General features: G+C 54.6%; 3 protein-coding genes across 3 annotated transcripts, besides 8 other annotated features; all 3 read left to right on the top strand.

The window, feature by feature from the left end:
• Positions 1 to 1,432: a sequence feature (areas merged during assembly that could not be assigned to a particular haplotype. This can correspond to areas where the two haplotypes were merged or to regions with more than two copies in the genome that were merged during assembly.).
• On the top strand, positions 1 to 6,992 carry Tc00.1047053404001.20 (uncharacterized protein; the record flags this gene model as incomplete). The annotated part of the gene is made up of 1 exon (XM_801622.1): positions 1 to 6,992. A coding segment is annotated over one exon (6,992 nt), but the record flags the coding sequence as incomplete, so codon positions are not given.
• Positions 1,433 to 1,544: a sequence feature (areas merged during assembly that could not be assigned to a particular haplotype. This can correspond to areas where the two haplotypes were merged or to regions with more than two copies in the genome that were merged during assembly.).
• Positions 1,545 to 10,309: a sequence feature (areas merged during assembly that could not be assigned to a particular haplotype. This can correspond to areas where the two haplotypes were merged or to regions with more than two copies in the genome that were merged during assembly.).
• Positions 7,263 to 7,288: a microsatellite.
• Positions 7,302 to 7,322: a sequence feature (AT_rich).
• On the top strand, positions 7,446 to 9,098 carry Tc00.1047053404001.10 (uncharacterized protein; the record flags this gene model as incomplete). Its single annotated transcript, XM_801621.1, has 1 exon — positions 7,446 to 9,098. The coding sequence occupies one exon, from the start codon at positions 7,446 to 7,448 to the stop codon at positions 9,096 to 9,098; it is 1,653 nt and encodes a 550-aa protein (XP_806714.1).
• Positions 9,404 to 9,471: a sequence feature (A-rich).
• Positions 9,525 to 11,366, top strand: Tc00.1047053404001.4 (uncharacterized protein; the record flags this gene model as incomplete). Its single annotated transcript, XM_801623.1, has 1 exon — positions 9,525 to 11,366. A coding segment is annotated over one exon (1,842 nt), but the record flags the coding sequence as incomplete, so codon positions are not given.
• Positions 10,310 to 10,341: a sequence feature (areas merged during assembly that could not be assigned to a particular haplotype. This can correspond to areas where the two haplotypes were merged or to regions with more than two copies in the genome that were merged during assembly.).
• Positions 10,342 to 11,366: a sequence feature (heterozygous, Esmeraldo-like haplotype).

The following is an 11,366-nucleotide window of genomic DNA, read 5'->3' as shown; positions in this document are numbered from 1 at the left end:
GAGGTGTGGCGGTCGCCGGCCTTCCCCTTAGTAAACTTGGGCTTTCAGAGGACGAGGAGTTTATGAAGCTCGCGGAGGAGCGCACGGTGCTCGCAGCGTCACCGGAGAAGAACGCCGAGGCTCTGGCGGCGAAGGAGCAGTGTTTGAAGGCGCGTGCCGCGCAGCTGGCTGCTGCAGTAGTGAGGCAGGAGGCTGCGCTGCGCGAGCAGATGCCGTACCTGATGCATCTTCCATTTGACGTGGCGCTGCGTGAGCTGCACCTGGAGAGCAACCCCGAGTTTGTGGCTCTCCTTGCGAAGCACGCGGCTCTGTGCGAGGACCCCGACCGCGCTGGCGGCGCGGAGGCAAAGCGGCTGGAGAGAGCGATGCGGGATGTGGCGAAGAGACTTGCGGAGGACGTGGTGGAGGCCCGGCGCCGCGCGCTTGTGGAAACCGAGAACCTGCATGAGAAGTACCCGTGCCTGCCGGAGGAGCCGGCGCCCGGTGTTGCCATTGTGGAAGTGGGTCTGATGGAGGATCCCGTGTTTCGCGCGCTGTCGCACGAGCTGGACGGTCTGCGCGCTGACCCGGCCAAGAATGCGGAACAGATTGCGGCGACGGAGAGGGCGGTGCGAGCACGGGCGATGGAGCTTGGTTCCGCGAAGCTGCAGGCAACCGAAGAGGAGCAACGCAAGTACCCATTTCTTCCGAGACGCGTGGATGACGTGCTTATGAGCGACCTGCGCCTTGCGGAGGACGGCGTGTTTCAGGAGCTGGTGGCCAGGCGTGACGCACTGGTGGCGACAGGGCCTGGCAGCAATCCTGAGTTGCTTACGGCGACGGAGCGCCAACTGCGCGGGCGAGCGAGCGAGCTTGCTGCTGCGAATAAGGCGGTGGACGCGTTCCGCGCCGACGAGGACGAGGCGGTGCGTGCGCGTAACCCATTCCTGGAGTCGAACGAGGTGAAGCTGGTTCCTTTGCGACTTGTTGCCTTTGAGGAGGATCATTTTTCAAACGTTTTTCAACGGAAGCGCTATCGTGCGTTGGTTTTGGGTGATGCGTTTGGTATTTTTCAAGCTGATGCTGGCCTCATACGTCGTTCTCGATTGTTAGCTGAGGGTGTTTTTCGTGAGGAAGAGTCGTTGCGTGCGGATTTTGGTTATGTTGGGTCGTTTGATAGTTCTCTGGGGAGCTTTTTATGTGAGCTGAATCTTCGTGGAGATGAATTCGTTGGGAATTTGTTGGAGAAGTTGAATGGGCTTCTTGGTTCTGGTAAGTCGGTAGATTCTCCTGATGTACTTGACCTGCGTGAAAGGATAAAGCTGCGTGTGGATGAGTTGAGGGCTTCTTATGACCGGGCAGAACGTGAGGTGGCCAACGAGTTGCAGTCGCTGAGGCGAGAGTTTCCCACGTGCATAAGGGATGCCAATCCAGCGCTTCGAAGTGACGATGTGCTCTGCATAATGGAGCGTACACGGCAAGAGGCGCTGACGGCGGATGATGCAGATGTGCGCGCTGTTGAACTTATTGAGAATGAACAGTTGAATCGGTCAGTTTTTTTCATAAACGACGAGCGCTGTGTCTTTGCGGCGCTTGAGGCGTACTCCATTGCGGATGAGGAACTGAAGAAGGCATGCGATGCAAAGTGCTCGCGGCAACATATAAAAGTTTTGTCTTTTGAAAGGGACGTGGCGCAGTACAAACACCGACTTTGGCGTGCACGGCAGAATCGCCGCCGTCTTCATTTGAAGTTTTTCACGCATTACAGAGAGGGGGACGAGGAAGTGACGGTTTTGGACGAGGAAACTTTGTTCCCCGCAAAAGAAGCAAGCACCCTGAGTGCAGAGGACTCGTACTACTTGTACCTGCAGCAATGTAAGACAAGGGAGTTGCTTGGTGCACCCTCCCCTGCTGTCCGTTGTCTGACAGAGATGATGAAAAGACGTGTGTTGCAGCTCAACACGGATGTCACTCAGGCGCAACTTGCTGAAAACCGGGTGGAGTCTGAACTGCAGAAAAAGTACTTTTATTTGCACGTTCCTTTTGGAGATCTTTCGCATTCGCGGATCCCTTTTGAACAGGACGCGGATTTCATGCGCCTTGTGGCGGAACGTCAGGAACTACTGACACCGCCAAAGGAATTGCTGCAGCGATTCCCTTTCTTATCCAAAACTATTAACGGCATTACCATCGCACAACTCGGACTTATGGGGGATCCCATCTTTACGAAACTGGCGGCAGAGCGAGAGGAGCTGCTTGGACCATTAAGAACGGCATCGTGGGCGGTAAAAGTGAAGGAGAAGCAAATCCGAGAACGCTGGGATGCGCTAGTATCAAACGCCATCAATGAGGAGAATGAGTTGCGGGCGCAATGGCCGTACCTGATGCATCTTCCATTTGACGTGGCGCTGCGTGAGCTGCACCTGGAGAGCAACCCCGAGTTTGTGGCTCTCCTTGCGAAGCACGCGGCTCTGTGCGAGGACCCCGACCGTGCTGGCGGCGCGGAGGCAAAGCGGCTGGAGAGAGCGATGCGGGATGTGGCGAAGAGACTTGCGGAGGACGTGGTGGAGGCCCGGCGCCGCGCGCTTGTGGAAACCGAGAACCTGCATGAGAAGTACCCGTGCCTGCCGGAGGAGCCGGCGCCCGGTGTTGCCATTGTGGAAGTGGGTCTGATGGAGGATCCCGTGTTTCGCGCGCTGTCGCACGAGCTGGACGGTCTGCGCGCTGACCCGGCCAAGAATGCGGAACAGATTGCGGCGACGGAGAGGGCGGTGCGAGCACGGGCGATGGAGCTTGGTTCCGCGAAGCTGCAGGCAACCGAAGAGGAGCAACGCAAGTACCCATTTCTTCCGAGACGCGTGGATGACGTGCTTATGAGCGACCTGCGCCTTGCGGAGGACGGCGTGTTTCAGGAGCTGGTGGCCAGGCGTGACGCACTGGTGGCGACAGGGCCTGGCAGCAATCCTGAGTTGCTTACGGCGACGGAGCGCCAACTGCGCGGGCGAGCGAGCGAGCTTGCTGCTGCGAATAAGGCGGTGGACGCGTTCCGCACCGACGAGGACGAGGCGGTGCGTGCGCGTAACCCCTTCCTGGAGTCGAACGAGGTGAAGCTGGTTCCTTTGCGGTTTCTGAATCTCATGGATGATGCAAAGTTTCGAGATTACTACAAAAAGCGGCTGGCAACGCTTGGTGCGGAAGAGATTGATTTAGAACGACTGCGTATGTTTGATGAACTTCTGTGTGGGCGTGCGGAAATAATTGCCGAAAGGCAGTTAAAACGGTATGATTCCATTTGGTCTTCGATGCGCAAACGGGGATTGTCACCCGATCTACAAGCGGCTTTTCCATTTGTTTTATTAATGGGTTCTGACGCAATGGAAAAGGTGCTGGATAGCCTGGGGACGGGTGATGATTTAGATGTTATTGTACGGCGCATGGGCGAGACACAGGCGTTGGCGGAACGCGGCATTGCGACGGAGTTGAATGTATTGCGGGCGGCGTATCCCATGTGCGTGAGAGACTTAAATCCTGCCGTTGCCTTTGACACGAAGTTTCAGCGGCTTGAAACAAAGCGGCTGTCTTTGCTACAGGAATGTACGGAAGTGGAGTTAATTGAATCATTAGAGGAGGAGGAGAGAAATCGGGGTGTGGAGCTTCTGCTTGATGAGAGGTATGTGGTGGCCTCCCAAAAGGCATGTGAAAAGTCAAAAAATAAGGGAATTCATGAAATGACGGCGGAGGAGTTGACGTCGCTGTGGCGTCACCAGTTGTTGGCGCGGCGTTCTTCTCATCGTGCCGTGTCGTTCCTCGAGGTGACGAATGAAGATTGGGAGGATGCGCAACGGCCACCTGTGCGGCAGCGCAGGAAGCGGTCGAACTCCTGTGCCAGCGCTTCCACGACTTCTTTCATAGATGTGCCCGATAATACCCCCATTGAGATCATGGAGGAAAACACACTTTTGCCCTCCCCCCCCTGTAGTAATAGGACGAGTCGCATCTTCAGTAGCGGCACCTCGCGTGCCGAATTTCCTGTAGGCGTTGATGAGAGCAAAAACCTGGCGGTATCAAGTAATGAGAGAAAACGTGTGTTGATGTTGCGTCGCCTACGAAACCGTCGCGCGAGTCGGTATGTGGCATTGGATGGCATTGAAGACATCGACGCCACTGATATTCTTGAGAGCGGTGCGGCGTCACAGTCAGCCGCTGAGAGTGGTGGTTCCGGCAATGGGATGGTTGATGTTCACGCATCAGCGCCGAGGTGGAGGGGCCCGGTCTCCCAAGCAGCAAAACAGACGAAGCAAGCACAAATGAGAAAGGGGACGAAGTATGTAGTAAAGCGACGCATGAAGCTGCGTCATGGTCATAAGACCAGTTTTACGCATTTGGCGGTCAGCAGTATTCCCGACTTGCCGGCGGGTGAACTGGTGGAAACTGGAACGGAAAACTTAAACGAGGTGTCAAGTGTCTCTCGGAATCTTCCGAAACATTTGTTAAAACAGCAACCAGAAGAACCGCGGCTGAGTAATAAGTGCGTGTCTGGGTCAGGTAAAGAGAAACTGTCGTTTCATAGTTTCCCGAGGAGACAACAGCGGAAGAGCGCCAGCACGTCGATTGTGATGTTCTCCGCACCGGAGGAGGAGGGCGTCATGCTTCTGAACGAAGGGGCGCCGGAGGCCCCACCACCGCATCCATCCGACACCGTCCCACGCGGGAAGGAGTCTGCGCGTGAAGCCTATCCTTTGGTCTCCCCGGTGCGTGACCAGGAGAAAAGTCGAGAGCCAAATTTTCCACATCTGGCTATGGAAAGCAAGCCTTCACCCGGGTGTACCCTCAGAGCCCGAATTAGCATGACAGATGTACGCTTGCATAGCTTGAGTGTGTCCGATGTGTCAATTCCAACACCCCCCCTGAGGCTACCAAAGATTTACCACGTGCCCTCAGGAACAAGCGTGGCAGAGGAAAGTGTGGCGAAGGGGGCATCAACTTCTCATTTGGCGAAAAGACCGAGTGAAAGGAAACGACGCCTGAGGAAGAAACAAAACAACAACAAAAGTTCTTTGGTTTTTTTGCACTTGGAAGAGGATACATATGGCGAAATACGGGATACGATGAAGGACGAATTCCCGTCGGCCGGACGCGGGTTTTTGGACTCGAATTTTCGGCCACCCTTCCAAGGGGCTGAGAGGTCAGCGCGAAGACTTCGCACAATCTCACAACACCGTCGCAGTTCCATGGAGCAGTTGGAGCAGGGTGACCTCCTCTCCGTTCAAGACGACGTGACTGCGAGCCCAACGAAAACTAGAAGACGTCGTCTTTGCTCCTTTGACTTCTCTAAGGCCTTCCCCAGCGACCGGCGAGAGGCACGGGAGCTTGAACGGGAGAGACGCTTAATTTCCGAAGTTTTGTTGAATGCACAGCAGCATTTATCACGCAGTGTCACGGCTGAGGAAATTGAATGTGATTCCGCGGCGATGGCGTTGGTGTTCAAGTATGATGAAATCTCTCAGGCTTTTGCGATGCGGCGGGCTGCCATTGCCGATGCATTTTTGAAGGAAATATTTTCGTCAGCGGTGCAACGTGTTATTGACATGTCGAAGGAGCCAACTTTGCCGGGATTGGTCCATCTTCCACCTTCGACGCGTCAGCAGCGACGTCAGAAGATTGTGAGGGGCGCAGAGACATTAGGGGGCGTCAGCAAGGAAGAAATGGATTCCGCTGCCTTTCCCGTAACGAACCCACGCTGTGTACCACAACCGTGGGCGCACATTTCTAATGAGGAACTGGCACAGGATAGGCGTCTGTACGAAATGCTAAATGCCCGCCCTAAAGAAAGCGGAGAGAATATTGTGCAATACCTCCGTGAGTGGTCGGAGCGGAAGGAGGCAGAGAATGAAGAAATATTTGGGAAATACCCGTTCCTTTCACCCCTGCCGCATGGTGTTCCCCTTTCCGAGCTGCGGCTTTATGAGGATGCCGAGTTCCAGAGAGAAGCAGCGGAGTATGACATGCGACGCGAGGATGTAAAGCTGGAGACGGTGTTACGCGGTATTGTGGACCGCCTTGCCAAGCAGCAGGCGGTCTTGCGAGGTCGAGAAAATCCACAGCATTTGTCTTTTCTCGAACGTCTGCGGGAGGCATGTGGCGACGCCTCCCCGAGTGCGGCAATTCTGACAAACGTGAGGGGCGAGTTAGATGTGGTAGCGCCGTATAAGCGGTCGACCTTTCGTGAAGAACGCCTTCGTCTTCAATTTATCGCGCAGTGCAAACGGGACTCCGTCTGCCTTCTTAGGCGATTGATGGTGCGGATGAAGAATGAGCGCACGGCTGATATCCCGCTCAGCATCGAGGACATTGAGACCTTCCGTTTCTTTTTTGACGGCGTGGATTGCGGCAATTTTGGAGTTTTGGATCGCGGCGACTTTGTGGACTTTGTGATGCTGACCATCTGCGATGAACTCTCCATGTCCCGACGCGAGGTGGAAAAACTCGCGTTCCCGACTGCCCAAAAAGAACCGCTGCCGTATGTTGTCGACTTTAGTGACTTTTCCATGTTTTACAAGTCTCTGGCACTGCGGGAGGTGAAGAGGCAGGACAGCCGCTTCTGTGAGGAAACGGGGCCGTCCCCTGCGCGGGGCCGATATTTACCTCCAGCCAATGAGCCACAAAAAACCCTCGGCGCCGTATCTAAGATCAGCCGCGGCGTCACGATGTCAGTGAACACGACGGCTTCGCCCGTCATACTGCCTTCTCTGTGCAGCCAAAGCACCTGCGTGGATACAGCGGGCGGTATGCCCCTGCAGCGGCGACCACTCACGTCGGCGAGGCGCGAACTTGAGCCACAGAAGGAGATGTCGTTGCCTGTAATACTGCCGACTGTTCGAGGCAATATGACGCAGGGGATGCAGGCATGGGTGAAGAACAGCTGCTTTTCACTGACGGAGGGCATATCAGACACCCAAAAGAGTTGCCTGGCAGGCAGAGAATGGAAGAATGAAAAAGAAAAAACGAAGTAGAACCGTTTGTCTTTTGTTTTTAATCTATGTATTTATTTATGTATGCGTTTGGTTATGTGTTTTTGTTTTTTTGAGGCGGTAAAAGGAAAAAGTATGAAATTGGGGAAAGAGGAAGGAGAGGTGTTGTTTTTCACTATTATTTATGCGGAGAGGGAAATGAGAGAAGAAGGGAGAGAGAAAGGACTGTACGAATGCGAAGTGATGTGTAAAGGACATGTCACTCCATTTTTTACGGCTCCTTCTCTCTGACTGTTTGTTACTGTTTTAGAAACACGCACACACACACACACACACACGCTGTGGGCGGGCAAATAAAAATAAAAAAAAATAGAAGCCTTTTTAGTTTTCTTATGTGTGTCTCTGTCTGTGTGTTGCTGTTCTCCTCAACGTCAATTTATCCCGTTTCTTTCTATCCCGTTTCTGGTGTTTGCGCCCACAGTTTGAAAAGAGGCGATGAACCTTTCAAACTACATGTCAAGTATCGTGTCGGAGGTACAGCAGTTCGGTAAGGCGTACGTGGACTCATTTGTTTCACCCGGTGAAGGGAAGGACCACAATGAGTCCAGCAGTGAGGCGGCAATGAAAAGTCATGGGATGCCTGCTGGTACGACAACGGCGGCGGCGGCGGTTTCGTCGTTCTTCACAGCCACACATAAAACACGTGGCGACGCTCACACCAGCACCTTCACCGACAACAGGAAGAAAAACACCAACAACAGTAGCACTAGCAGTAGTTATTCGGCACCTCACCGTACTGTCATGGCAGTAGATGCCCAGGATAAAGGGACAGATGTTAAGGACCGCCCCGGTGCGCTCCCGGTGTTTCAGCATGCGTCTACCCGGGCGCCTCATGATGTTGCGTCCGTGGAAGATTTGCAGTTACCTGAGGGTTTCTCGGGACCCGTGGGGTCGGCGGTGGAGAGGCACTCCTCCTCCCTTTCTTCTAGTAGTCGTTTGGAAATAAAGACGGCGCCAGCGTTATTGGGGAAATCGCTTCGAAAAAACACGGGGAAGAAGGCAGGTAAGACGTCCCGTTCAAAGTTTGGTGCGGTAAAAATACAACCGGAGCATAGTGTGGCGACAAGCACACATCCAACCGTGAGCCCTGCCTCAAGCCCTGTGGACTCTCCACTCAGAGTGCCTCCGAGTGACAATAAAGACAGTTTATGTCAACCCGAAGAAAAGGACATGACGGTTGCTGCTCCTGGTGTTGATACCTTTTCTAGTGCGGCCCCGTTGGATTGGAGAAGGAGACAGAAACGGATCCTGCAGCTCCTTCACGTAAGTTTAGAGCGGCGGATGGAACCATTGGCCTCTGAATGGGTGCAGAACGCCCTTTCTCACTTTGCGATGAATGTGGCAGTTGAGGCTCTCGTCGGTGTCGCAAAGGATCCTTTTCTTTTGGCAACGTCGCCGCCATCATCTTCCGTGGATACACCCTCTGAAAGCGCCTGGCGCCACGCTGAGGCTGAACTTCGACGCTGCGTGAGACGTGTCATACCACGCGAGGTATTCGGGCCTTACGCCTTTGTCTACGACAAGGCCATTGCAAACGATAACGTTGTGCTTCCAGGAAATGTAATCTACCCGGCTGGTTGCAGCAGGGTAACGTCACATGAAGTCCTTCATGAAGCGCTGTTGCGAGCGCAGCGCTGGTGTGATGAACGTCGAACTCAGCCGTCGACGCTGTTGCCATCCGAGTCCGGTTCTGTTTGGGATTGCGGTATATCAGAGTTTTTGGCGCTGTGCTTTGGCCCGCCACTGTGCGCAGGAGTAAAAGAGGTTCAGGAGGTGACGCACCATTCACCACTGCAAGAGCAGGAGCTGCAGCTGGAGAGGACAGCGCTGGATATGTGGATAAAAGATGTGATGGAGCTCTTCTGTGGGATGATCTTTAGGTGGGATTTAGGGGTAGGGCAGCCGGTGCTTGGAACACCCGCCAATGAGTTTATTCTCGCCGTTGGCAATGAAAGTGACCCCACGTCCCTGGATGATTTGGAAAACACTTTGCATGACGGGACGGCAGCCCTTTGGGTACTGAGAGAAGCGATGGTTCTGGTGTTGCTGCTGCTTTGGGCCCTGCATTCCTGCTCTGCATGTGAGTGACCGAGGAGCACTTGACAGGGCTGGGCGGGTGGGAGGGAGGAAAAGTCGAGGAAAAAGGAATAGGACCCAGCAGGAGCTGAAAGGATATGATGGCCAGCACCGATGAACGTTTTACGACTCCTTGCTTCTTTGTGTGTGTGTGTGTGTGTTGGTGTCTTGCTGCTCTCTTCCACCTCATTTCCTGTACACGGGGGCGGATGCAGAATTGTGTGTTGCGTGTCCGCATTGATCTCTTGTTTTTCTTTTGTTGTTGTTTTCTTATTGGCTTCCGGAATGGTCTTGGTGGCACGTGTTTGCATTGGCCATTATTATTTCCGTTTAGCCGTATTTGTTTTTTTTTGTTTGTTTGTTGTTGTTTTTTGTGTTTGTTTTTCCCTCTCCTGCGGGGACTCACGTTCTTCCGCGGGAAAAAAAGTGGTGTTGGTGATGTTTGCCTGCCTGCGCAACATTTACGAGGAGCAGACCGCGCCGCCATCGAAACCCGGTTTACTACCTTCCCCATCTACAGAACGGCGGTTACGGCGTGCCGTGTTTGCCGCGGTGTCATCGAGCGAGCGCCGTCTTACTCAACTTCATGAGGAGCGAGAAAGGAAATCGGAAGGGGGTATTGTTGCTGCTGAGGACCGCAAGTCGATAGAGCGACGCCTGACGCAATTCATCGCCCACACTGTGCAGGATCACCTGCGAGCTGTCAAACTCGAGTCCACGCTCGTCTCTCATTCTTGCAAGCAACAGAGAAACAACGAGGACGGCAGAGACGAGTCCGCTGCAAGAGCTCAGGCAGCACTTCTGTGCAGTGCGGAGGAATTGGCGCAGCTGCTCTGGATGAACCGCACCATGGCGCTTGGCGCCACAATATCTGCACTAGAGGGGAAGTGCCCCGCCAACGAGGCCTTGCTTGAGGCCGTTCGGCAGCCAGCGGAGAGACGAGCACCGGATGTGAGGGAAACTATTCTTTGCGTGCGGAACTCATCCCCAGCGCTGCGGGCTGTCTTGTTGGATGGACCGATGATTGCCGCCGGGACCCATGTGGAAGGAGGGAAGGAAAAAGATGTCATACCAATGGAGGATGAGGATGGCGACGCAGAAACTGCGCCGGATCATCATCTTAATCCGAATCCTCAGAGCGAGGCGGGGGTTAAGAGGTTGCGGACAGGCACGGAGGAGGCCAGCGGTTTGAAAGGGCGGCGCTTGGGCAAGCGGCAGCCCTTTGCACTAAAAGTCGATGGAAGCCTTCTTCGCTCATTCCAGGACGATCCAGCATTGCCCACAGTCAGTCCGTCGTGGGGGAATCCGATCAACAACAACACCATTCAGCAGAAACAGCAGCCATTGGAGACTCAGCGGGAGCCTGAAGCCGTACTTCAAGGCGAAATTAATTTGCAGGCCACCTCCCAAGCCAAGTGCCAAATGAAACTAGGTTTGGACTGCGGCGGCAAACTCTCATTCGCACAAGCGCCGGCCATATCTTCATCACACACATCGGGTGTAGCACCCGGACCCTCACCATTTACAGTTGGCAGCGAGGCGCCGCGGCTGCAGCCCTCTTTTACTTCTCAATCAACCGCACCACCGCTCTTCGCCATCGAGCAGAGACCGCATCCATTACCTGAAGGATGGCTGACGGACGAGAGCGTTGAAAAGGCTCCCGCGGAAGGAGTGAAACGCGGCATAAATGCAAGAGAGCCCCGTGGTGGAATTCGTGCAGTGATCTCAAAGAGGCGACTGGATGAAACTGGGGAGGCTCATGCCAAAGTGGGAGGGCAAAACAACGGCGGATTCGTTACTGCGGGTGAGCAGCTGGTGGCGGATGTGAGGGCTGGAAGAACTGCGCCCTCGAGTCTCTCGTTGCAGCGCCGAACACCCGCGTTGGGTCTACGGCGTTCCAGCTTCACACCTCCGTTTCAACAACAGCGGCAGTCGACACCGCCCCCAAAAAGTGATGCTCCGAGCGCAACAACAGGCGTATCTTCGGCAACGTTCGTTGGTGAGGTGTTGAGTTCGATTCACAAGAATTCCACGAAGGGGTCCCACGACTCAACGACGCGAGGGGTGCGTGGCGGTCACGGCACTGCAGAAGACCGCGACGACAGCGACAGTGAGTGCAGTGAGTTTCCGGCGTCGTTGCTTCTTCCGGATGGATCTGTGCCGCCTATTTTAAAGCCTCTCGACCCAAAGCTTGTAACCCAAGTTGCGATGGAAATCCTGGAACACGGGGCCGGGGCTGCGAACGTGGGATGGGACGACATCCGCGGACTTGAGCATGCG

The sequence above is a fragment of the Trypanosoma cruzi genome (assembly GCF_000209065.1).
Source record: "Trypanosoma cruzi strain CL Brener chromosome Unknown tcruzi_1047053404001, whole genome shotgun sequence".
Classification (NCBI taxonomy): domain Eukaryota; phylum Euglenozoa; class Kinetoplastea; order Trypanosomatida; family Trypanosomatidae; genus Trypanosoma; species Trypanosoma cruzi.
Note: the sequence above shows the minus strand (reverse complement) of the source record. Positions and strands in the feature narration are given on the sequence as shown.